General features: G+C 49.8%; 1 protein-coding gene across 2 annotated transcripts in view; it reads right to left on the reverse strand.

Annotated features, from left to right (window-relative positions):
* The window catches only part of KCNN3 (potassium calcium-activated channel subfamily N member 3), a 125,221-nt gene that overhangs the window by 15,551 nt on the left and 82,481 nt on the right, over positions 1-27,189 (reverse strand). Inside the window, exons 5-6 of one of the 2 annotated variants that reach the window (XM_016221661.2) lie at positions 7,121-7,164; positions 4,591-4,732 (exon numbers count right to left, since the gene is read on the reverse strand). In XM_016221661.2, coding sequence (XP_016077147.2) covers positions 4,591-4,732; positions 7,121-7,164 — 186 coding nt within the window. The remainder of the gene's footprint in view (positions 1-4,590; positions 4,733-7,120; positions 7,165-27,189) is intronic. The other variant, XM_016221660.2, reaches the window with a different exon arrangement.

Raw genomic sequence — 27,189 nt, forward strand, 5'->3', positions numbered from 1 at the left:
GGAGGCAAGAGGGTGGGCTAGATGGCGTTTCCCAGTTTCTTTCTAATTAAAAATGTCAAGACTCCCTTGCAGATATCTCTCTGGAGGATACTAAGCTCTTACCCCTTATTCTAACTTGAATCAAGAGCAGTGGATATTCCCAACTTTATTTTTCTTTCAGAAAATCCATCATCTGAATGTAATTAGGGGAGTCGCCAACAAGGAAGCTTAACTTGATCATTTCCATTAAGAGGCGGCCTTGTAAAGATGGGGTCAGAAATCTGCAACCTTCAGAAAGTGGTGGGTAGAGTGCTAAAATCCAGACTGTGGTCCTCCCCAGAGTGAGTGTGCGTGTGTGTGTGTGTGTGTGTGTGTGTGTGTGTGTGAGAGAGAGAGAGAGAGAGAGAGACAGACAGACAGACAGACAGACGGACGGAGGGAGGGAGAGAGGGAGGGAAAGAGGGAAAGAGGGAAAGAGGGAAAGAGGGAAAGAGGGAAAGAGGGAAAGAGGGAAAGAGGGAAAGAGGGAAAGAGGGAAAGAGGGAAAGAGGGAAAGAGGGAAGGGAAGGGAAGGGAAGGGAAGGGAAGGGAAGGGAAGGGAAGGGAAGGGAAGGGAAGGGAAGGGAAGGGTGCGGATGCAGAGAGAGAGAGACCTAGAGTGGTGACTGAGACAGGGAACAAATTGTGCTCCATCTTAAACAGCATGAGACAGAACAGGGAAAGAGGAAAGGATGGGCCAATGGAATTGAGAGGAAGTCCAGAAGAACGAGGAGCCAAACTTTTGACTTGAGTCAAAAGTTAAAGGTCAACTTTGACTCTCTAGAGGAAATAAAGGAAGTGTTATGGGATCCCCCTCCCTCCTGTTGCGCTCACCTCTAAATGGTATAATGATCACCTATGTTCCTTCTGGGATCATGAGCCTTTTTACTTTACAGCTTATGAGTCTGATGTTCCCATGGTGGCAGCCTGGGAATACTTATGGGATGTGGCAGTGATGTGGGTTGGTTTTAAGAGACAAATTGCCAAGGACTTGGCTGATTTGGGAGTTTGAGGGTGCATGCTGTCCTAGCATGGAATCTCAAGCGTAGCTGGTGGACAGAGGGGGCATGTCAGGGAAGGATGGACTGGGGCAGACAGAAAAGGGCCAGCAGCTGCTGGTATGACTTCCACGGGGTCAGAGTGTGGAGATAATTCATGACTCAGACTTTTGCCTTCAGATGTGCCAAACCCTGAATCACAGTTGACACCACTTGGATCCCCTGGGTCTTCTGTATCCAACTCTTATTTCCACAGAAGGGTGGTAAGAGGAGGTAGGATCCACCTCTGATGAGATCATACTGTCCAAGGTATATGGTGAACAGGAGCACAGGAGTGAGCAGAGGAAAGAGTAGCTGGCATGGGGTGAACAGGCCTAACTCATCTATAGGTTTGGACCCAAATCAGAGACCCAGGCTCCTCCACACTGCTCCTCCCACTTCTTGTTTCCAAGACACATTTTCCAGCTGGAAAACCTTAAAATTTGGAAAAACAAGTACCCCAAGGGGAAAAGTATGAGGTGTTCTTAACTAAAGGAGCATAAAATAAAATAAAACATAAATGAAAGTGACAAATGGAGGAGGGAAGCCTGGAGGATTTACAGTTGGATTCTATTTCTGCAACAGATTCCATGTAACAACTAAAATAACATCAATTGGTTTGAAACCAAGGTGTTTTAGGGAGAAGCTCATCTTCTAAAACTGACATTAAGCAGATGTCTTGCTGAGCCCTCTTTTTCCCTCCTCCCAAAATGACTCAATTTGTTCTACCTTCTACTTCCATCACTTTCTTTTTGCAGTTCAAAGGAGCATCTCTCATGAAGCCTTGGGGAAAAGCTGTGTCCCCAGCAGACATCCTGGAAGCTTTTGTCTATTTGTCCATAACTTATGAAAGGTCCACAGAGTGAGTCCAGTTTTAGAAAATGGCTCTATTGAAACAGGGCTCTTACCAAGCAGTCTTGGGGGCCCCAGAGGTCTTCCAGTTGCCTGCACAACCAGAAAGCCTCCAAAGGCATCTCTGTAAGGTTTGTTGTCATTTCCAATTCTGGATACTAGGTATTGAGAGCTTTCTCCCTGCATTGTAACTGTCATCATAAAATTCTTGGTGGAAAGTCGCTGGACTTTGATATATCTGCTTTTGCTGCTGAAGTGTCTCAGACACACCAGGTCTGTGGCAACAATGTCAAGTTGTTCAGACAATTATATACCCCGCTTAATGGTTGATAATTACACCGTTACTGGGATTGCCAAGAGAAAACAATGATTAAGACTATTTACAGGCTGCACACACAAATCTTTCCTTTCCCTTCCCGAGCAGGCCTTGTCTTGGCCTGCATGGTGTCCATGGTAACCAAACAGGAAGCCGTACCTTTAGTTAAGGCACTTGCAGTAATAATTGGGAGATGTACACAGTGCTGGGAGGCTGGGGAGGGGGTGAATGGATTTCCAGCAACCAGAAAACCTCGAAAGGAGTGACTCAGCTAGAAAAGTCACATTTGTTAGAAAAATGCCACTGGGGCTCCACATTGTGGCTGACCCCAGAGTGAGGCAACTGACTTTAATTTGGGCAAAAACACTGAGGTGAGTGGAGGAGACCTCCCTGTTCCTGTGTAGAGAGAGGAATAGGTTCATGCAGCAGGGTTCATGCAAGAGGAGAAGATGGAAGTTGCGTTGTATCTTTAATACGGGAGGTGGTATCGGTTCCTCCTCATGTTTGTTCTTCCTGCTTTGATCACAACTCTCTCGACGGGAACAAACACTCCCTTCCGAGGAGCTGCAGCAGAACAGGAGCAAAAATGGGTGCTGAAGACCACCCTCCAAGGAGAAGGCAGGGAGGGGGCCAAGGGGGCCCAGCTGCCCCGTTCAGCTTCGTCAGAGTAGAAGCCAGGAGATGCCTGCCAGAGGGAAGGAATCAGGACGTGGTGGCCAGGGGCTGCTTCTTGGATGGGGCACAGCTCCTTGCTGAGAGGGAGAATGGCTGGTATTTAAAAATAACTGAGACTCCCAGCGGGGCCCATCCACCTAGCAGCCACCCACCCCGCCCCCTGCCTGCCTGCTCTGTGCCCACCCTGGCTCGGCGCTGCTTCTGAGGCACGAAGCCCACACCCAGGAGCGGCTCTAAGACAGGAAAGCTCTGGCCTTCGGGTGGCATTTCATTTCTTTCTGAAAGAAAGAGCCGTTCCCTGGTTTCCTGGTGACAGCTGGAGCCCTGCCAGACAGACTCCTACTAACCAATGGGAGGTGTTTGCTCCAAGGCCTTACACTCACCCATGATTTATCCCAAACCCGCGCTAAACCTTTTGTCATTAACTGCTGTTCGGGAGGGCCTGCCTGGAGCGTGCACCTGCCCGGGTTTCAGTGGAAAAGGAGAGAGGGCTGTGCCCAGAGGCGCAACGGCAGCACTGGGCCCCTCCTGCTCACAGGCCCACTGCCCAGCCTCTGCTCTAGGCCCGGCTGCCTTGCCACCAGATCAGTCCCAGGAGGCCACCAGGCTGCGGTGGGGTGGGAGTGGGGCAGCCCCCACCCCTGGTGAGGAGTTAATCTCCTTTCTACTGCAGGAAAAAGTCCTTTTCATTTCTGAGGGAGGGTGGGGTTTCCTCCTGGGAGAATGAATGGAAGCTGAGGGGGCACCAAAAGGAAGGGTCTCCAGGGAGCCTGACGGGGCTGCAGAGAAGGCCCCCCTGGGGAGGGCTGTGGCACCCACCCGTGGAGACCTAGGACAAGCTACAGGCATCTGCGCCCCCTCGTACCACGCCCTCCCCAACGATGCCCAGGCTTAGACGGGAGCTTCCTTCTCTGGAGTCTGCGTTCTAGGATCCTAGGAAGGAAGCCAGAGAGCAGAGGTTGCCTGTCCTGGACCTAAAGTTCAGCAAGTCCAAGGAACCTCATCACCTGGCCAGGAAGGAGGGGTGGAGGTCGGGGATGCTGAGGACCCCGCCAACCCTGAAGGTGTGTGCGGCTCCTCGTGCAGACAAAGCACATGAACCTAAAGCATTGCCATCCATCGTCGCCACCAGCCAGCGGGAGGGAGGCACAGGCCTTCCATCCTCACTTTACGCTCGAGGTCCAGCAGGCTAAGTGCCCTGCCCAGAGTCTACAGTTTGGACGTGGTGGGAATTCAGACTCTGATTTTGATTCCCCATCCAGGTCCCTTCCATACATGGTGCTCCGATGGCCACAGGATGGGCAAGATTGTGGGTCAGGTGGGGGTGGCAGGGCGATGGGCAAAAGATATACCGTGAAAGGACGCAGACCAATGGCCAGACCAATGGCTTCATTGGGTGGTCAGACCAATGGCCAGCTCCCCCAGCCCGTTTCGGGGGTGAGGGGTAGGCTGTGAAGAGACCATTAAGTGTCAGGAACCAGGCCCTATTCCTGCCTTGGAAAAAGGAAAAAAAACAAACTTGAGAAAGCACTGTGGGTGTCACATCTGCCTCTCTGTGTGCAGAGACAGGCACGCTGGTCTGTTAACCAGCAGCTGGCCCCACACCCTGACCAGAAAGGCCCCTCTGTGCCCGCAGCTAAGGGCTCTCCTTTGGAGGGTGGGGAAGGGTAGCGGGCAGAGGCAGGTACTCACCATGATGCCGGTGAGAAGACAGACACCTTTCCCACAGTATGTGTGGGGCACCATGTCCCCGTAACCAATGGAAAGGAATGTGATGGAGATGAGCCACATGGCACCCAGAAAGTTACTAGTTACGTCCTGCTGGTCATGGTACCTGCCAAGGGGAAGACAGGAGTTAGTCGATGGAACTGCCATTTCCCAGAGTAAAGGCTGTGGGCAAATCTGGACAGGGAAGGAAATGAGGCCGTTTGCTGAGGCGGAAGCAGCAGCGATGGCGACACACAGAGATCTCTGTAGATGACTGAAGATGCCCCAACTCTGCCCACCCAGGTCCCGCTTGCAGCTCCCTGCTCGCCCACCCTCCACCACATGCTGGGTCCCAGAGGTAGAATGTTGTGTCATGATTTGCTCCATATTGTAGATGGCCTTTTGGTGCTGGTAAAATAGCTTTGGATGAAATCGTGTAGTAATAAAATTTAGATTTTCGCTCTAAGGCTGACAATCTAAATGTCTGTGGATGTGATTAACTTGAAACTACAGCTCCTGAACAGGAAAAATGTTTTTAAAAAAAACACCAAACATATTTAGCAATTTCCTGAAGGTTGATGGATCCCCAAGACTGGCACCTCCTGGCAACTGGAGGAGGCCCTGGCGGCTTCTCAAGGAACTGTTCCCTGGGGTGCTGCGTTCTCTGCAGAGGGGTGGTCTATACCTCTGAGGCCTGTGGCTGCCCCTCCCTGGAAGGAGCCAGCTGGAACTGTATCATCACCATTCCCCTGCCAGATGCCCATCCCACCCCATTTTTCTTCCCTCCCTTCACCCCCAAACACCAAGGCCCACTGTGTGCCAAGCTCTGTGCCAAGTACTGAAACACAGAGATAAACAGGCCACATCCCTGTCTCAGAGCTCTCAGCCCAGGGCAGGAATCCGTGGAGGATGCGGACATTTGCAGAAAGGTCAGTAAGTGAGTGGAAAAGGTACCTGGGGACAGAAGGGAAAGGACAATGACCTTTGTCTCAAATGTAAGAAGGTTAGTTAAAGGCTTCAGTGTTCCAGGCAGGCCAGGGGTGGGTGTTTCCAGCTGACAGGATGCCTTATGAAAGCCCCACCTTGGAGTGCAGCAAGGTGGGGCTGGTTGCACCATGGGTGGCAGGAAAGGTGGCTGTGGGCCCTTTCTCCAAATGTTCTCCAACAGGACCAGCCTGAATGACACACAAGGAACTCTGCATTTTATCCTGCAGGAACATCACTCCTTGATAAAATCTCCCCATTTGGGAGGCCACTGGGTGGGAAAATTGAGGCGGATCTGGGATATCAAACCATCCTGGCTAGACAGAGCAGAAAGCCACTTAGGAACTCTATCCACAGACTGAGTTACTAAGGAGCATACATGGATCAGTGCACGTAAACACATGTTGCCAAGTCAGAGTCGGGCATCAGTTCATCGGAATGCATTTCTTGGAAGAAGTCAGGTCAGAATGGCGAGGTTGGGGTAGTGGGTAGGGGGGAGGTGAGCCCTGGTCTAGGGCTTGACCAGCCTGACTTCAAGCCCCAGCTCTGCCTTAAGTAGTTCCATGGCTGTAGGCAAGGGGCTTAGCCTCTCTGTGACCCAGTTTCCTTAGCTGCTGATGGAAGGATTAAGGAAAATAATCCACAGTGCTCAGCTGAGAGTAAGTGCACTAAATGTCAGCAGTCACTATTGTTGTTGAGAGGGGCAGGTGCTCTCAGTCTGAGAAACAGTCTACAGAAAAATACAGGGAGAGGATTTATAAGTGCAGTGGGGAGAGGGTCCCCACAAGGGCATGATGAAGACATCTTGAAGTTTAGACTGGAGACCTATTTGATATAGGGATGAAAGGAACCTATTGTAAGTTGTTGGACAAAGAAGGGACACAAGACACTTGGTATCTGAAATGACTCTTCTAGTAGCTGCATGCAAGGCTAACTAAAGAGAGCAGGCCCCAGTCAGTGAGAACTGAGAGAAAGTTTGTAGGTGTCCAAGAAGCGGTGGAGAGCCTTGAATGCCGAACCATGAGGTCTGGATTTAGTTTGCAGCCTCTCTTTCATGTACTCTATTGGCTTTGCTGTGCACATAGGTCTCCACAGTCCTCCTTTCCTTGCAAACCCTGAGGCTTAAGTGAGTGTTCCCTGGCTGCTTGGCTGCCCTCAGGACCATGGGCCATCCGATTCATACATGGACTCGGAGGTAACGGGATTAGAGCTCAGGGTAGAATTAAGCATATGGCAGCAAGTAAGCTGTCTTTTCATAAAGTTGATGTCTGATTTACTGCTTTATTTTTCTCTAAATTCCCGTTTGGGTTTCTTTTTCTTTCACCATATAAAATCCGACTGGTGCTGACTATGTGTGCTGAGGAGAGGAGAAGTAGATCTTGAGTATGTCACTCATTCATTGTTTGCCAGACTTCAACAGCCTCTGTCCTCTGGCGGGGCCTCTAGAAGATGCCGAGATGAATCGGACAGACACCCTACACTCCCATGGCTGGGAGCATCGTCAAGGAGGTAAGACACACATGCGACTCGCCAAGCAAGAAGTGATGAGCCAGAGAGCAGGCCTGGTGATTCATACTGTGGGAGTGGGGAGGAGGTAGAAATTATATCCAAACCTATTCACAATTTTAGAGTGGTTTACACTTGTCACAGATTCACATATGAATTTCGTGCTATTTTTTACAATCGAGAATTTTTGGGAAAAAATAGTTCCCTGTTTTTCTTTAAGGACTAAGAATGAAAAGGTGTAGTTTTGGGGGGGGGGGTTATACTTATTCATTTATCATTAGGGTGTGGACTGTGGTTTTTTCACTTTTTAATATTATAAAATAAATGTATGATGGGGTAAAGATGGTGGATTAAATACACATGCTGCTTTTGCCTCTTCTCAAATCCCTCTACAACTAACAGTTTTAGTCCCCTGCTTTTAAAAATCAGCAGACAGCCAGGAATTCCCAGACAGTCTCTAGCATTCAAGACACAGACCAAATCAGTCAATTAAACAAAGAAACAGAACTCTGGGTCAAATACAGACCATTCACAGAGAACTCTTGAAAAAAATTCTATAATTAACATCATAAGAGAGATAAAACAAGATATTGGACCCATGAGACGAGAATGACATGCTATACCAAAAAGGTCTTCCTGGTAAATAGATTGAGGAAGGCTCCCAAAAGACAGAGAGAGAAATGAAAATAGGAGAAAAAATAGAAAATCAGTCTACCAATTCAAATAATAATAGTTTCAGAAAGAGAGAACTGGAAAAAAAGGAGGAGACAGAGAATGAAGGAGAAGAAAAGAATCATTAAATAAATCATTTTTTTAAATTTCCCATAACTGAAGGACACAAGTTTCTAGGTCAAGGGCCCACTGTTCCTAGCAAAGTGGATGAAAATAGACTCGCACCAAGGCACATTATTGTGAAATTTCAGAACACCAAAGGGAGGAGGTGATTCTATGGAGCTTTGGAGGAGGGGTGTCAAATGCAAAGAATCAGAAATCTGAGTGACTTTGGACTTTTTTACAGCAACACTGGAAGCTAGAGGGCCATGGAATAGACTTCAAAACTCTGAAGAAAAATTATCTCCAAATAAGAATCCTAAACCACAGAGGCCAGAATGCCAAACCAGTCAAAGTATTAGTTAAGTCTGAGAGTGGAATGAAGATATTTTCAGATGTGCAAGGCTTTCAAAGATTTGCCTCCTCTGCACCCTTTCTCGGGAAGCCACAGGAGGGTGTGTGTCACCAAAACAAAGGAGTAAGCCAAAACGAAGGAAGCCCTGGGGTACAGGGCACTGGAGAGAGGCAGAGGAAAGAGGCCCAGGGTGAAGGCCATGCACCAGTCATAGAGGGTCACCAGTCCAGACTGCAGCAAGTCAGAGGCTCGGGGAGACATTTCTCCAAGAAGATGAAATTGATAGAAAACCTGATGTGCCTGAACATCTGGAGAAGAGATTTCAACAACTGCCAGAGTTTGGAGTTGAATTAGTGATAAATACATAGAAAACTAAGCAAATGAATGAACATGATAATTAACCAGAAAAAACAAAACTGCAGGAAAGAAGGTACCATCCTTTACTACAAAGGCTCAACTATGAATAGAGTCAAATGAGTGTTGACTGAGTAACCCAAACACTGATACTGATCTAACTCAAATTAGAATACAATCATAAAGGGAGGGTGGGGGACAGGAGGAGTTCAAGGGGCTGAAAGGAAGCTCACTCCTCATCTTCCAGGGAGGAAAGGGAATAGATAATGCCGACACCCAGGCATTGAAAAGTAGCAAAACAGGCCTGTTATTTAGAGACATGGAGGTAAACACTAAAGTCAATTAGCAAAAGGAGGTACAAATATTGGTTATCTATTGCTGTATAACAAGTTGCCCCATGACTTAGCAGTTTAAATATCGTTTACTATTTCACCATTGCTACGGGTCAGGAACTCAGGGGCAGCTTGCATGGGTACCTCTGGCTCAAGATCTCTCATGCAATTGTAGTCAGACTCTGGAGAAGGGTAAATGGGTAAAGCAATTGACTCTACCCAAGTGTATGCACGTGAATTTCCATAATACAAACATAAAACCAAACCTGAGAGAAAGAAATAAAAAATGCATGTAATGTAAAATTAAGCTATGAAGCAGGAAAATAAAACAAGCATTCCTGAACTCACTGGCCAACCCTGCCCTGTTGAATCTACTTATGTGTTCTCTCCATTCAAAGTCTGCCCACTTCCCCCAGAGATAATCATTATCCTGAACTTCATGCTTAACATGACCCTGTTTTTCTTCATACAGTCGTGTTTCCACACAGGTGGATACACCTAAACTACAGCCATGGGAGTGAGCTTGGACACAGAAACCCCTTAGGTCGAGCCTTAAGGTACGATCACAGTCCTGGGTGACAGCTGGAGTACACTCTCATGAGAGACCTTGAGCCAGCTGCCCCTGAGTGACCTATAGCAATGCTCACCATAGCAAATGGTTTTTGTTTGTTTGTTTTATTAATCTTAGAGAAAAGAAGGGAGGGAGAGAGAGAGAAGCATTGATGTGAAAGAAAAACATCCTTTGGTTGCCTCCTGCACGTGACTGGGGACCAAACCCGTCGCCTTTTGGTGTATAAGACAACACACCAACCAACTGAGCCACACCAGCCAGGGCTATTATAGTCCTCTTTGTAGCCTGTTCTAAATGTCACCTCAGAGCCTAACACGGAATAGTTGCTCAGTAAATGTCTGTGGAATGAATATGGCGTGCTTGCTGCTTTTCCAGCTTCCTGTGAAAGTGGCACTTGCTTCAGTAAGTCAGTGAAGCACATTAAGGTGGCTTCAGCTGTTCTCTTAGGCAGATAAACTTTTGTCAAAGTGGCTGCCAAGTATCTTGGGATTGGAGTCAGTTCTCACTATTAATAAAAACTCAGCTTCTTGACAGTAGCTGTGACCTAACTCTTTTCACATGAATATTAGTGAGCTGACGTCTCCAGCCATTTGTTCTGGGTCTGGTTTGTTTGTTGGAAAATTTCAGGAACCAAGCCAGGTCTTCTAAAGAACTCTAGCCAAGTGGATTTCTGTCTTCACCTTCAGTCACGCAGTCAAGCCCTTGCCGCCATCGAGCTGTGGACTCTGCTTGCTAAGTTCTCCAATGAAACACCCAACAACATGTACTTGACTTGACCCTTGGTGGCCTTTGACTCCACTGGCGCCTCCCTCCTCGGCACACTGCTCTCCTGTGGCATCTTCAGTGCTTGCTCTCCCCGATTTCCTCCCCTCCAACCATCCTTGACTTTTTATCTGCCTCCTGTTCCGTGTGGCTGTGCTGCAAGCTTGCATTGTACATACACCTTCTTGCTGCTCTCATGCCTGCCACTGTCCTTGCTGGTCCCTTCTAACTGACCCTTCAAGACCCAGCTCAAATCTGACCCCAACCCACCCGGCCAAAGCGAGCTCTTTGTCTCAGATCCCGCAGCACTCAGCCTCACACTGTCTTGCGTAGGAGACCGCCAGGCTGTTTGGGGTCACGGTGAATGCACAGGCTCTAGGGCCAGCTCTCTGTTTGAATCCAGGTTTCACCCCTTAGTATGTGCATCACCTTGTCCTCAGTTTTCCCACCTGTAAAAGGGGATAATAGTGCTTGTACCAACTCACATAGAGTTACCATTAGGGGTAAATAAGCTGACGTTTCTAAAGCAATTAGAACAGTGCCTAGCACACAAGTCATACTAAAAACTGTTGGGGATTGTTATTCTATTATCACCTTGTGTATGTAAGTCTAGCCTTGGCACAGCAGGAAGAATGCCTTTCGCACCCTAATGGCTTTGTGACCTTGAACAAATGCACGGCCTCAGGGCCTGTCTCCTCCCCAGGGAATCAGGGGGTAATAACATCCCTCTGCCTATCTCTGGAGGCTGTGGGGGGAGTGACTGTGGAAGGGCTTAGCCAGCCTTGACCTTGTGATACAGATAGGGCCTTGTGACCGCCTCTCCAGGAGCCTCCCTCCTGTGCCACCTCCTGTGCAGGGCTTCCTCCTAGTGGCAAAAGCAGCCACACGGCACATGGAAGGGCAGACAGCAGACACTGCCAGGTAGGAAAAGGGTCATTTATGCCATGTTCTCCCTTTACTTGTCCTTGTCCCATGTTCTGGGTTGAGCACAGCCCCTCCCCTGTGTATGATTTGTGGAGCGAACCCCTTCTCTCTCTCTCTGAAACCCTGTCTGTTCCACTTTCTAATTATGTCCAGAATTTGACCACTCCCCACCTCAGCCGCTCCCACCTGGGCCAGGCCCTGTCTTGTCACCTGGGCCATTGCAGGAGTCGCCTAGCCCACCTCCCCGCTTCTGCCTGTTACAACCCCACCCACCACCTCACCAGCAGCAGCCAGAGCAGTCCTGTCAAAAAGTCAGATAGACCATGCCTCCTCTCCGCTCAAAAATTCCCATATCCCTCAGGACAAAAGCCGAAGGCCTCACAGGGGCCTACAGGGGACTAAGTAACCGCTCCCCCAGCCCCTGTGGCTTCCCTGCCCCCATCTGCCAGGAGCTGCCTCCTCACCAGCCAGCCCCGTCATCTGGTGTCTGCACAGTTTCTTCCACAGCCCAGCTGGACTCCCGTCTCAGAGTTGGGGTACCTACTATCCCTCCCACCTGGAAAGCTCTTGCCCTGGTAAGTCTAGCCTTGGTTCAAACGTCAGCTTCTCAGTGAGACATTCCATGACCACCCTGTTTGCAACTGCACAGCACGCCACCCCCAACACATCCTATCTTCCTTTCTTGTGTCACTTTCCTCCACATGCATATCGCCACCTGACATAATATACATGTGGCCTGCTTTTGTGTTTATTCACCGTCAACCCCCATTAGAATATAAACTCCACGAAGGAAAGGACTTTTTCTGCTTTGCTTACTGCTGTATCTCTAGTGACCAATAAATATTTGTCAAATGAATGAATGATTCCATTTTGTCTTTATCACCAGCCATCAGACCCAGGACAGCAGGACAGGGGCTGTTACCCTGGTTTTATAATGAAGCAATGAGGAGCTCGAGAGTTACTGTTTCTCACAGCAAGTAAATGAAAAAGCTGGGACTGAAACCCATAATATTTCTGATTCTCAATGCGGCAGCTGCCATGAGCAGGGCACAAGGTGGGCAACGGTGACAGCGTCTGTGTGCCTGGGCGGGGACCTGCCCTCCCTAGCTTGGCAAAGCACCTGCTCAGTCCCTGCCAGCAGGATGGTCGCCAGGAGGCCCTGTGTGTGACTGGTGAGTGCCAGCCTGTATAGGGAGCCTGAGAAGCTCTTACCAAGGTGGCATATTGCCATGGAGTCCTGGGTTTTACTCCCACCCTTACCTCTACCTTTGCCCAGTCCTTTAATATAAACAACTCCTAATTAACAAGTGCCCTCAGCGTGCTAAGGTACGTGAGTCCAGCCTTGGGGAGAAAATCGCCATTTCTTAAGGGTACTATAAACCTTAGTTTAGGAGGATTTCAGAAATTTTTGAGGTCTGTGACAGAGTACCACTGACATTCAAAGTTAGCTGAGGAATAAATGGCTTATGGTGACTTCAGAGCTACTACTGCTTATTCCAGCTATATCAAGACACACAAAGAAGTCCTTTCTTTTCTTAAAAACAAATTCTTTTATGAACATCTTCAAATATGAAACAAACGGCTTTGAAGACTCAGGGCTGACCACAAGCCTACTGGTCCACCTGCCCACGATAACATCCACACACAGAGAGTCACTCCTCATCGCTCATTCCTGTCGCCAGAGCTCTATTTTTGAGCTGGCCTTGAATTTAGGAAAATAAGGCCATTTCCCTCTACCAGGTAGTTCAAGGCAACGGCCCTGGATCTTTGCAACGCAAATCTAAATCGAGGCTTTTCTTTCCAGTCCAAGAACTAGCAGCATGGGTGCAAGGCCTCAGCAATTTTTAAAAGGGGAGAAAACCACCACCACCAAAACCCGGCAGCTCTGACAAACAGGTTGCAACTTGCCACAGACAGACGTGGCTGCTTCTCTTTCACTGAGCGCGGTTGGCGCAGGTTTTCCTCACAGGGCTGGCGGCGTGCACGCATCGCCCAATGTGGGAGAGCCAGACATTTGGATGGTGTCACACATCTGGATGCAATGTCTCTACAGCCCTTGGTGGGAAGTCTAAACAAGGACACCAGCTCAGCTTTTTTTTAAGTGTTTCTCTTCTCTTGTTTAGCTAAGATGTTTTATTCAAAGTCCCCACTTCGCAAATGGATACATTAGAGGGAAGCCAGCTGCCATTCCTTCCACAGTCCAGTTTCTTCACAAAGGGGAGCACTGTCAACCTTTTTGAATGGTTATTAAGTTAAAAACCAGATGGCTTCATCTGGCAAATTCTTCTGAGTCAGTTTCTCTAGTTGCAATGTTTCCTTTCTACTTATTAAAAATATTTCCATGTTTCCTGATTTGGAAACAATTAATAAAAATGCATGAAAATGGAGAAAAACAATATGTTTGGAAGAGACACTGTTCCCACAGGAAGTGCATCTTCCACGGTATTTGGAGGTGGTGTGGCGGCGGGGGGGGGGGGGTAGGGGGGTTCGGATCCCAGCCCTGCCACGGTTACTGGTGGCCTCAGTCAGGTTCTTATCTCTCCACGTCTTGGGCTTCCCTTCCGTAAAAATGAAGCATGTGAAACCTCTCGTGGTATCATATTGATGGTTAAATGAGGTGACAAACGTAAGACCAGGCACAGCACCTAGCACGTATTTGGGGCTTAATAAATGGGTTTATTCAGTTAACAACTGCACATGAGCCCCTACTAGGCACTAGACTTTATGGACCCTACAGTGCAGTGCAGGAGGCCAACACCAGGCAGCAAGAAAGCAAAAAAAAAAAAAAAAGGCCGAGTTATGATTGAGATGAGTGCCCGGGAGGGGCACGGGTGCACTTAGCAGGGCCTTCTCTGAGGATGCATCATTTACACCGCCCAAGACAGTCAGGGTGGGCTGGGGTGGGGCGCCCCAGGTGGAGGCACTAGCTCTGGAGGAGGCAGGGGAAGTGGGGCGTCCGTGGAGGGAGACGGACTGTGGAGGGAGAGGCCAGGTGGGTAAAGAGGTGTTTTCTCAAAGTCCCTAGCCCTGGGCTTCATTGAGTGGAACCGTGAGCACACTGGCTCCGCTGACCTGCACTGTCCCCTGCGCCCTGGGCCCTTGCTTTCCCGCTCCCCCCCACCCCCCCACCCCGTTTTTCTTCCCACTGCCTCTCCGTTCTGCCTGCTCTCTGGTTTGTCTCTTTCCCCCCTTGGGAACACTGCCCTCACCTCTCTCTCTCCCTCTCTTTTCATTTCCCTTTCACTAGCTCAGCCTCTTCCTCATTCCCTCCTGCGAGGACCCACAGAGGGAGCCCCACCAGAGGGGGTTGACAGTCCCTGTGGGGACACAGTCTTTGCTTTGGGTTGGTTTTGCTTAGCCAGAAAGCTTGTACTTTGCACCTACCAGGGCCCAGATATCAATGGCATGAGATGGAGCCCCCAGGGGAGTCAGAGCCTTATGATGTGAAGTGGGAGGCCGCGTGGAGGAGGAAGACACATTCTGTCCTCCCAGGGCCACAGACCTCAGCGCCCTGCTCTTCTGCTCCTCAAGTGCCCTTCATGGCTTCACCGTCACCACCCAGACCTCTGAAAGGGCCCCGGCCTGCCCTCTGAGCTTCATACATGTGCATCTGTCTGCCCACGTGGAACATGTCTGGGGGATAGAAGGTCAGTTAAGCTCAACTTATCCTGAACCCTGTTCATTACCTGCCCTTTCCCTAATACCCAGGTCCCCTCCACACCCAACTCCTTCTTCCTGCATCCCCTTTCTGGGGACAATACCACCATCTAGCCATGTCAGGACACCAGCATCATTTTCCAACTTCCTCCACCATCACCCCACATCCAGTGAGGCAGTCCTGTCCATTTGGGCCCCTCTAGTTCTTTCAGACCTGTCCCTGACTCTCCACCCCAGCCACCACCTCCCCAGTGGAAGCGGCATCTGGTCCCAAGTGCATCACTACAGCAGTGTCCCCAGCTGGTCTCCTTGTCTCATGGTCATCCCAATGTTCCCCTCAAACCTCCCTCCACACTGCCGCCAAGGAATCTTTCCAAAGCACGAGACCCACCAGCAGATCCCACTAGCCTAGGGAGGGGGGGCGCTCAGCCTCAGTGTGGAGACAAAGGGGGGTGTACAGACCCTGCGTCCAGGACTAGCAGTAGTGGAGGAATTAACGTTTGCGAGTGATTTACTGTGTGGTGTCAGGGTAGTTTCAAGGCTCCCACCGCTCGCACTCTTGCATTATGATTTGCCTTCTGCAGCGGCAAGGAAGGGGAGGCGCTCCAGCCAGCCCGACGGAAAGGACTGACAGCCTGGGCGCACCCGTGGCATGAGTCAGGTGTCTGAGTCCCATCGCTCCTGCATCACTGGATTAGAAGAAACAAGTAAATAAATAAAGTCGGGAACTGTTGGCTTGGTCGGGGAAGAAGCCAAAACCCTTTAAGCTGGTGAAAGAGGCCTGGCCCTTGCCCACCTTTCCAGCCCATGGCAAACAGCTGCCGATGCTCTTTCCCACCCCTTTCTTCCCCTGCCTCTGAACCCTGCTCATGCCGGTCCCTCTGCTTCGAGTGGCCTCAGCTCCCCCAAATCACCTCCTCCAGAAAGCCTTCCTAGATCAAGTGCCCTCTGCAGAGCCCCCTTAGCCTCTATGGTCCTCTCTGTCCCCTCCCACCACTGGACATATCGTGTGCTTATGCCTGGGGCTGGCATTTCTGCAGGGCCGGTGCCATCCCGGGGGCCAGGCTCTTGGAGGAAGCTCAGCTGATGTGCTAGAGGGGGCAGTGTGTGAAGGACGGCTCCAAGGGTGGCACATTTAAGCCTGGTCTTCTCTCACGCCCCTCTTTGGGCCTCTGCTTTCTCTCTCAGCTCCACCTGACAGGGGCCTTAGTCTGCTGCCTGTGAGCTTTTCTCTCTCCTGGTTGAGCCTTTTCCAACATCCATAATCAGTCGCAGAGAAGACTCGAAAGCAAAGGGGCACCGCAGTTCTGTTTTTCATATTCAGAGACAAGAATAATAGTGGTTGGAATTCTTGCAAAATATTTCCTCAAAGACCTCAGAGATGATCTTTCTCATCTCATTTTATTTCTGGGACTAGCTCTGTGAGGTAGCTAGGACTAGACATTTGGCCGTATTTTAAGAGATAACAATCATCATCATTTGTCAAGCATCAGCCCTGTGCCACATGGGCCAAACCTGGTGTGCCTTATCTCATTTAATCCTCGCAGTAACAAGATTAGCAATGTCATTTCCCATTTTCTTGAGTTGGAAACTCAGGCTGGACCAGATTAGGGAACTTGCACAAAAGAAAACATCTACCGAGTGTGAGAGCTTGGGCTTGGCTGGTTGCATTCCCATCTTTGACCCTATTATGCAGTTGAGGCAGTGCAGGCCCAGAGAGGTTGAGTGGACAGATTACTGGGGCTCCTCTCTTTCTCAGGTGTCTGATCCTGGATCTGTATTGCGGGGAGCCAGCCTCACTGGGGAGTCAACCAGAGCCAGGGCTGCCCTGTTCAGCGTGGGTTGTGCCACAGCAGGGCAACTCCAGGAGTGCCATTCACCAAGACTTCAGTGTGAATGGCGCCCCCTGGAGGGGGCAGTGCTGCATAGGCAGGGGTCGTGGCTGGAGCCTCAAAGGAAACAAGGGTGTTTTTCTCCTCTCAGTCATGCTTTCTACAGAGAATTAAAGGCAGGCAGCTCCCCAGGCAAGCAAATGTTGAGCACGGCACAAAGTTGCAGTCTCACCTGGGCAGCGTTAGTGTGGGAGGTAGGTGGGGACCACCCTGTGACCAAGAACAAAGAGAAACAGGTTGGAAAAAATTCCCGGGGAAAGAGTTTTCTTGCTACTGTTTTCCAGGGCAGTGGGTCTTCCCGGGCACGACGTGGGAGCTCTGGTTGGATGGCTTCCCCTGCCACTGAGAAGAGGGGGAGCCGGAGAGGAGACTGCACACAGGGTGAGTGGGAAGAATTCTGACTCAGCCAAAGCAACCACCCCGATCTGGTAACACGGCTGCAGGGCTCTAGGGGGCACTGCAGGATGCTCCGCGGCCAACGAGCAGCCAGCACGTGGAGTGCGCTTGCTTCTAACCTCTAACCTCTAACCTCTAACCTCTTTCCACAGGCCTGGGTATCCAGGTGGCACACTTCCTTGGATTTGTGTGGTGGGCTTTGGCCATGTAAAGGGTGGCAAAGCCTGGGGCAGGCAGGGTCTCAGGGACTGGTCCAGGCTTGCTGGTCATATAGCCAAACCACTCAGACCTTGTTTTATATGATTAACTGGAAAGTCATGGTACACATCAGAAATAATGCTAATTCTGAAGCTCGGTACCACATGGAGAAAAGAATGGAGACAGCCAGCACACATCCAGCTTTCCCCCCAAGGGGGCTTTTCGCTGAAGGAACTCTAACCCTCCAGGCTGGTGTGCCCCAAGGTCTCCAAGAGCAGCAGCTGGAAGGAAAGGTTCAAGTACGGGAGGCTCAGGCTGGGGGGCCTCCGCACACCTCCCTGCTCATCTCCACAGCCCCACAGGGGACAGGAGGGGCACAGCTGGGGCCAGGCTGCCCCCAGCATCAGCATCACTTTCTTCTGCCTCCTGAACTGAGAGAGTCCTGCCGGAGGAAAAGAAAGAGCAAGACAGGGAAGAAATGACCCATCTGGAGCTTTCTTGTTTGCAGGGCCTGAAGAGAACGGTGTAAAATGCCCTTAGTGTCAGCTGTCCCCTCGGAGCTCTAGGCCTCCGTCTGCTCCTCTGAGAAAGGAGGGGACCTGGGCCACGGGAGCTTTCCGGCCCCTTCCCTCGCAAGTGGCTGTGACTCTCTGAGCACTTCTCCTTACCCGTTGCTCACACAGGATGGAGAGCTGATGAGGTGGGGGGGTGGGCAACGGCAGCTTCCAGCCAAGGCTTTCAGGGGCCACGTTTGGAAAGACACAGCTTTCCAAGTGGCTTGCCCTGTGCTGAGAGTCTCTTCCTGCATAATGGAGGTTCTCCGAGGGAGCATTAGCCCAGAGGCCCAGAACTCCCCCAACTTCTAGGCCTTTCTGGGGAAGGAGAGAACAACATGGACACATGGTCAAGGGCCTGGGCAGGAGGTACTTTTCCTGTTGGGTCAGCTTTGTCTCTGGGAGTCACTGAGTCTTGGGTTACATCTAGCCTGACAAACCTCATTCTTTCAGGAAAAGAAAGGGAGGCAGGAACGGAGCATGCTGGGCCCAAGTCCACTGTCTTTTCATCTCTGTGCTGTTTCTTTAGACCTCATGAGGCACCAGTCATGTCAGCCTGGGATGGTCGACCCCAAGAGAAAGACCCTCAACTGGGAGCTCAGACTCTCTCCATCCTGCTGTGTGACTATAGACAAGCTGCTTCCCTTCTCTGGGCCTTGGTTTCCTCATCTGTAAAATATGAGGATTTGGTTAATTATGCTCCAGAGCCCCTTCCGGTTCTAAGGTAGGTGTTCCTTGCTCACATTCTACCCCCTGCCACTGCCACTTCCCTTCCACCCAGTCTCTGGGGAGCTTGTGGCTGGGCTGACTGCAGGTGCAGAAGCCAGGGGGCAACACAGACCACAGGCCTTTGGCACCCCACGGGGAAGAAGATGAAGTGAGAGTTCAGCTCAGGTGCCAACCGCCTAGCAGCTGTCACTCAGGGCCGGCCACACCTTGGGGAGCCACAGCAGGCGATCACCAAGTTACACAGAACCTCTAATGGGCCCTAACCAAGACTTCTGACCACAAAATACCAGTGACTCCCGAATCAGGACAGGAAAGGGTGAGTTGGTGCCTCAGTCATTGTAAAACAATCAGTATGGCTACTCTCAGTCACCATACACGCCAATCTGTCTCTCTCCCCCGTCCTCCTCCCTGCCACCCCAGAGAAGCTGGGGAGGCTTCTTCATCCCAGGGTCCCCAGCCCTGGCTCTGTTCTACAGGAAGCAGCCATCACAGAAGACACTTGTTACATGTTGCCAGGCAACAAAATGCTGCCTGAAAACTGCAACCCACCTCTGACACTTCATAGGACTGAAACCAGCAGATGAGAGGAGGCTGCCAGAACAAAGAAGCTCGGGAGGGAAACGCTGGAAAGCTAAATGAAAGAGCCCAGACAGTTGCATAAAGTGCCAAAAAGCAAACAGATGGGAGAAAAACTGACTCACTGAAATGCAGGAGACAGAGAAGGAGACATGGAGGAAAGTCCTCAGGTGTCAAGTCCTCAAAAGGCCTCGTGCGTGTTTTTGGGTTTGTTTGCTTTTTGTTTTTTGGTCAAGTGTGTCATGATTAGAGTGGAGTGGTTGCTAAGGAAGATGATGGTCACGATGACGGGAAGGAGGATTCCCCTAGCTAAACACTTGTCTATGGGCTTCTACTTTTATCTGATGAATGATCTTATTAAAAATATCCTCAAGCAATGGTACAGTTCTCCACAGACTTTCCAGGAAACACAATTATTCTCCAAAACAAAGCTCTCCACTGCCATCATCATTCATTCACCCAAATACAAGGACATTCATTCGCTTGTTAGCTTAAGTGACCTCGGGCTCTGGAATTTGCAAGCACCAAGTGGATCAAGGAGAACCAGAGTCAGCTCTGGGATGCTCAGGCTGGGTGACACCCCGGCTGCCAAGGGGACCTCGGAGGGAGGTTTGCGGACAGCAGGGGAGTGCCGCTGGTGGAGGACTCCCCATCTCCGGGCAGGAGCCCTGGGCCAGCAGTGAGATTCTGCCTCATTTACCTCTCAAAGCCTCCATTCCCTAATTTCTAAAATGGGAAAATAACTCCTGCCCTGTCCACTTCACAGAGCTCTGGGCCAGAGGGGAAGCTGCATAGATTGTAAAGCTCTGGACTATATGATGGTTTTCCTAATTTATTAAAAAATCATCACCAACCTCCTACAGGTGCTAGGTGCTCCAGAACACATTCTCTTACAGATCTACCATCTGCTGGGGGAGAAGCAACTAAACAGCAACCCCGCACAATGGTGAGCGAGTTAGTTACCCCACTGTCCTTGACATCAGTTTTTCCATCAGTGAAACGGAGGTAATGCTGCAAAAGTTTATTGGAAGGGCTAAGCGGGACATGTAGGCCAGAAGCTCTGAAATGCACTTATTACAATGGCTCTCTCCTTCGTCAGGCTTGAGGTCATCCTTACTCAGGCTTTCAAGACCCGGCTCAGTCTCACCAGCCCCCAAGCTTTGCCTAATTTGGCCACGGTGACAGTCTGGCAACCCTCAGGAGAGCAGAGTGTAATGAAAAGCCCCAAGACACATGTATCCCCTAAATAAGACGCAAAGTTTAAATTATAAATAAGAACAAAACAAATTAAGAATGCTGGTAACTAAGTGGGAGCAAGCTCATATGTTAAGCTTGACAAAATAATTATCAAGCTATTGCCCAATTAGCTAGACTCAAATTTACTTAACTCTGTAAGTTGGAAAATAGAGCTGTTTACTTTATTAATTATGACATATACTTTCTCAGAACATGTCTAGCCAGCCTCCAACCTTGTCCTTCCCCACAAAACTGACGTGGCGTTCAAAGACAATGGGCCATTTCTACCAGCATCCACTAATGGAAAGTGGCTCCCTATTAAAAATTACTAGTTTTCGCCCTGATCAGTGTGGCTGTTGGTTGGAGCATCATCCAGTGCACCAAAGGGTCGCAGGTTTGATTCCTGGTCAGGGCACATACCAGGGTCTCAGGTTCCATCCTTGGTTGGGGCACATGAGGGAGGCAGCTGATCGATGTTTCTCACATTTCTGTTTCTCTCTCCCTCTCTCCCTCTCCCTTCCTTTCTCTCTAAAAAAAATCAATTTAAAAAATTATTGTTTTCCTATACTACCAATCACAGTTTCTGTCTGGGTACAGGATAGCATGCCCTCAAACAAATTATAAAATAACATAGCCCAAAATAAAAGAAAAACTTATTTTTTTTCACATTATGCTTTCTCCTTTGACCTCTACACAGTTACATAAGACAGCTCCCCAATTTAACCAAACCCCAAGAGTCCTGTGGCAGGCAATTAGGTTCCTGGGGTCCCAGGACTCCACTGCCCTGCAAGTCAGGGGACGGGCAAATCACTGAGCCTCACTGAGTCGCCATGTCCTAATTCACAAAATGTGGACTCTGGATTCCATTCTGCCTGCTCACTTCCGAGGGCTATTGGGAGAAACGGGAACACAGTCTTGAATTTTATGGTTTCCCAGGCTTTTCATGCTTTCTCTTGCCTAAACTTCACAACCCTCCTAGGAAGTCTATAAGACAGGCTTTATCGCCAACTTCTAAAACAAAAGAATGAGGCCCAGGAAAGGAAAAGATCCAGTGTTTGTCAAGAACCAGCTACAGTCATAGGCATTTGTCTTATTCAATAGAGGGTAAGTGACTTGCCCAGGGTCACATGGCTGGTCCGTTAAGCTAGGCTGTGAGCCTGGGTTTTCTGACTTCAGGTGCTACTGCTTTCAATTCTGTAGGTACTAAAACCTTACAGGCCTCCCCAAGATGTGCCACTTGGGCATGTGAATTATTTTAAGCTGAAGGCAACCAAGACCCTGTGAGCTCATGAGAAACTTTTACCTCTCCTTTAAAGAATTTCAGTTAGGGGTTGTGTCCCTAATAAGAGTTATGGCCAGAAATAACTTTTTTCGCTATCTGTATGGCAGTGAAAATATGCAATTACTGAACACCTGCTTTTCTTATCGTCCAGTGAACGACCCTCCTCCCCTCTGAAGCCCCAACTCCAGACCTCATCCTTAGCTCAGAATGTCCCATACACCTCATTTTAAGTTTCTGTCTCTGAACCTTTCAGGTATATGGGGTTCCCATACATACATACGTAATTAAATTTGGTCATTTTCTCTTGTTAACTTGTCTCACGTATATTTAATTATTAGGTCAACTGAAAGAACTTTGAAGCGTAAAAGAAAGTTTCTTCCTCCCCATTACAATCACTGCTAATGTTACTGAACCAAACCGGTTTTATCATGGGTTGGCTGGGGTTGGACTGTCGAAGAACTTGAACACTAAAGCAAGGAATATTGGACTTAATCTTCTAGAGGAAGATATTGAAGGTTTTTAAGGGTGCTAGAATGTACGTAGTGGTAGAATAATTGAAGCCAGAGAAGTGTAGCCTGATTTAAGAAGACAGGAATCTGTACTAGTGAAGGAGCAGGAAGAGATGAATTCGAGAGACATTATAGAATAAGAACCACAGGATTTGATGCTTGAATAGAATGGAGTTGGGTACAAGGAGGGTGAATGGTTTTGAGCCTAAGAGATAGGTATGGCCCAATAGCCCTTCTCCCTTTCTTCAGTGGTAAAAGATCCCAGGAATGAGCAATGGTTACCAATAATAAAGACTACATTTTCCTAAGCATGTGAATGACCAATGGATGTAAATGGAAACATGTGCTACTTTCAGGAAATGTCTTTATAGAAAAAGAGCACATCTTACTTTGTCCCTTCCTCCTTCCTTCTGCATAGAAGGTAGATGGAATGGCTGGCGCTCCAGCAGGCTTGTTGAGCTATGAAGGAGAAGCCATGTATCAAGGCTGGCAGAGCAACAAGGGAGGAAGAACACGGGTCCTTGAGGCTGTGGGGCACTATACCAGCTTTGGACCCTTTTCCAGTCCTCTTTTGCATAACAAAGAAACTTCTGTTTTGTTTAAGCAACTGCTGTTTTGGGTTTCCTGTCACTTGCAGCCCCAAACTAATAATACTAACTGATAAAATTCCTGAGAAAAAGAAGACAAAAACAGAGAAGCAGAGAGAAATTAGGGGAAGCATGATGAATCTGAACATAGACTTGGTGCATGGGATGTTCAGTACATGAGAACATGCATATAAAACTTAGCCTGGTACATAGGATGTACTTGAGAACTCTACACTGCCACCACCACTCTTCTAAGTCACCTTTGTCTCTTGCCTGGCCTGCTGCAATGGCCTCTTAACTTGTCCTCTTAGTAGTGTCCTTACTCCCTTCCAACTTATTCTCCACAAAGATAACAGAGTGATACCCCTCTGAGCTCAGATCTCACCACACTCACATGCCCATCCATTCTATTCTCCTTTTAGTGACTCCACACACCATGCTTTTTGCCAGCTCGGGGCCTTTGGACATGCTGTTCCCTCTTCCTGGGAAGCCTTCCCTGTCTGTCTGTAAAAGGCTCAGTTCTTATCCTTCAGGTCTCAGCTGAAACATAACCTCTCTAGAGAGACCTCCAAGCAGGTCCCAGCTGAGTGGGATCCCTCTCCAACCCCATTACTTTTTAAAAAATCATTGGCAACCTTGTTTTTTAACTCCACAAATCTGAAATTACACACTTATTTATTTATTGACTTGTTATCAATCTTCCCTGGTAGACTATAAGCCCCATGAGGGGGAAAAACATGTGTAGTTTATTCTCTAAGGCATATTTAATTCCTAACAATATTGCCTGACAAATAGTAGGGCTTAATAACTATTAATAACATTATTATTATTTAGCAAGCTATTCATAATTGAGCATTACACCCCAGGGAAGAGGCTTGGCTCAGTATTCTGACTGAGGTATGGATGCATCCTTGTGAGAGTGGATGCATTCTCTGGGGGCAGAAGACATCCAGCTAAAGGAAGCAGATTCTGGTGGGACAGAAGGTGATGGGTAGGGGCCAGCCTGAGACGGGTCCTGAGGAGCAGAGGAGGCCATCTCAATAGCCAGTGCTCAGGTATCCCTATGAAGATCTGCAAGGGCCTGATAACCACTGCTTTTAGCAGCAGGGAAACTAAGGCAAAGAAATGGAGCCCCCAGGCCAGAACCCCTGCCCCTTGCTAAAGCTGGGAGCAGGACGAGTCTCTTGACATTTAGAGTCCTATCCGTTCCCCACCGGGTTTAAAACCCTCTGTCCTTAATTCAGCTGTGGCTCCTGTCGGGTGGTGGGCCTTGCTGGGTAGGGGTGCCAGTCACCCCCACAGGGCTCAGGTTAAGCAGGTTCTTTGCCGTTGTATTGAGGAAAAGTGAACAACAGAGCATGTGGCTGTAGAATGAGGGCTGTCAAAAGAGTCTCACCTAACCAGAGCTGTACCCGGGGTCTCCCTCTCCAGTTCCCAGGCCACGATGCCTGTTCTGGGAGCCCCTTCCCCTTCCCGTGGGCCACTCTCAAGCTGCATGAAAAGTGCTGAGAAAATGGGAAGTTGCCTTACACTTGGGCACTTTGTCCACTTTGTGGCACACTGATGACCAGGGAGGCGGGCAAGCAGGATACTGGAGTCTGACTGAGTCCTGTGAGGACTTGTTGAAGGATTAGAGACAATTCATTTGGAGATGATAGAACCCGGTCTCAAATATTTAAGGGACCTTCAGTGGAAGAGGGAATCCCAACCTGCCTCACCCGGTGCTTGCCTAATGCCGAATGCTTTAGCCTGTGCTGAGCGCTTTTTGTGAATTATCCCATTTCCCGATGTCCTGAGGGTAGCTTGCCCAAGGTTGCCTGCTAGTAAGAGCATGAGCAGGACTCCATATCCATACCTGCCTGGACAGCATGGTTAAACCGCCAGCCAACGCTGCTTGAATTTCTTATGTGTGGATACAGAAAATAGAGGTAGGACCCAAGGTGGAAGCTACAAGAGTTAAATTTTAGCCAATACTAGGAAGTTATTTCTAAGTCAGAGCTGTCCGTGCATGGATTGAATGGCCTTTGAAAGTGATGAGTTCCCTGTCCCAGAGGGTGTTCAGTAGAAGTAGCGTGACTCTGGTCAGGTTAAGTACACTTACAGCGTGCAAAGTAAATGGTGGGACTAGGAGCCAAACTCCTTTGACTCTGAGCTCAGGCTGCACCGTCACAGAGCTCAGCCTCTGGTGCACAACGCAGCTGCTAGCGTGTGCTGGCTCAGCTGGAACATGTTTAAACTTTTCAAGAGAAGTTTTACTAACTAGCCTTGTGGCGCCTCTGTTGTGGGGGTGGCAGGGCCTTTGAGACCCGTCTTAGCATGTCTGGGCCAGCCTGCAGGGGCTTTGTTAGCAGGCTGCTCCCATGAGCCTCTTGGGAGACCAAAATGACCAATGTGCTAAGGCTGGTAGGTTCCCAGGTTCACTAATCCCAAACCACCAGGAGACTGTGGTTGTGCCTAAACTCGAGGGCCGGGGGGGGAGGGGAGGGAGGCCTCAGTGACGTGTCATTTGGAGTATAGCATACTCTCGCCCATATTCCCTCCCAGCTCAGGCTCTGGGGAGTGAGGGCAGGTCTCTGGATGAAGGAGTCAGTGCTTAATAGAAGGAGAAGAGCTTGTGAAAAAATCCTTCAGTGGCTGGGCTGTGAGAGGCGGGAATGTGGGGCTCCACACTAGCCAGGGTGGTAGAGAGAACAGAGTGGCAGAGAGCCCGCTTGAGACAGCCGAGGCCACCGAACACATGAGAAGGCCTGTGGGTGAAGGTCCAGTCCCTTGCTGGCAGATGCCTGCACTGGAGATGCAGGGCACAATGGGATCACCTGGGGCAAACAAAACAACCCAAAGTTGACATAATATGGATTTCCTGTCTTGACTAATGTCAGCCCATAAATAGATGTGGCTGGCGTGGCAACAGGAACTCCTCCCTTTTCCTTACCTTAGCTCTCTCCAAAGACTCCCACCCTTGTAGGATTTGTGGCACCATCTCCTCCCAGTGGTGCAGCCCTTTCAGCTGGCCCCAGGGGGTGAGGAGACAGCCCAGATGCCCTTAGGCACCTACGGTAAGAGACAAACAACTTCTCTGCGGTACCTCCAGCATGGTACTTAGCTGTGTACCATTCTTGGTAGAATGGGAAGATGGTCATTCCAGCCCATCTTTGTAGGGCTCGATTCTCTCTCAGATCCCTGGTGGCAAAAGGTTGGATAATCCTTCCCAGTTGGAGAAAGAACCTGGCACTTAGAACCTGGCACTTAGCTGCGTCTACCTAAGGCAAAAAACCTGGAAGCAGAAAGCCGGTGTTGGTCACTTCCCAGCAGATAGAGTGGAGAGAAACCTGAGGTTTGATGTAACACAGACTGGAGTGATTTGGGGCTTGACCCGACTGGAAAAATGGAATGGTTTTGCATGGAGTTCACTTTGCACCCACACTATCCCAAACTTGGTGCTTCGGAATGCTAACTACAGGAATTTTCCTCATTTCCCCAATTCTTGGTTCTCTTAAGAGTTGCTATTCATTGATTAAAATATAGCCCTGGCCTGTGTGGCTCAGTGGTTAGAGCATCCTGCCATGCACGCAAGGGTCGCAGGTTTGACTCCCGGTCAAGGGCACCTCCCTGGGTTGCGGGTTCTATCCCTGCCCCAATGTGGGTATGTGCGGGAGGCAACCAACTGATATGTCTCTCACATCGATGTTTCTCTCTCTCTCCCCACTCCCTCCCTGCCTTCCACGCTCTAAAAATCAATGGAAAAAATATCCTCAGGCGAGGATTAACAACAACAAAAAATAATAATGTTATTCTTTAATATAAAAAGAAGAAACCTGTCACAAATGAACGGTTTCCATGTTTAAGTGTCAACGAGCACAAAATTACTGCGAATGAGAGAGGAAAGAGCTGCTGAATCAGAAACCAGAGAGAGAAAGTGGGCTGTGAAGGTGCGGGGAGGGGAACACAAAACCTGCAGGGGAGAGACGGCGAGCACTGCAGGCCGAGCGAGGGGCGGCCTGGAGCAGAGCCCCAGCCCCGCAGCCCCGGGGGCTGCCCGCCGGCGCCGGCGCCGCCGCCGCTGCAGGATTGAACTTGAACTCGAGCGCGGCCGCCCCTGCCCGGGCAGACCCCGCCCCCGGGCGCCCCCTGGCGGAGCGAGCCCCGGCCCAGCCCGCACCGGCCTCCTCGGGCCTTGGCGGTGCGAGGAGCCAACCCCCGGACGCGGGCGGTTTCTCCAGACCCGCTGGGCCACCAGAGCCTGGCCACTGTCCCCCCCCCGTAAACACCCCGCGGCCACAGGGGCTCTAAGTGACACACTTCTTGGGGGGGGGGGCGGCCTACTCTCCTGTAGCCCCTTGCCCTGTCGTCTAAGGCCACGCTGGCTGCTGGGGCCTTTCATTGCGCTTCTCTGAGAGAACTAGTTGGAA

Source organism: Miniopterus natalensis, chromosome 19 (genome assembly GCF_054644295.1).
Source record: "Miniopterus natalensis isolate mMinNat1 chromosome 19, mMinNat1.hap1, whole genome shotgun sequence".
NCBI classification, from domain to species: domain Eukaryota; kingdom Metazoa; phylum Chordata; class Mammalia; order Chiroptera; family Miniopteridae; genus Miniopterus; species Miniopterus natalensis.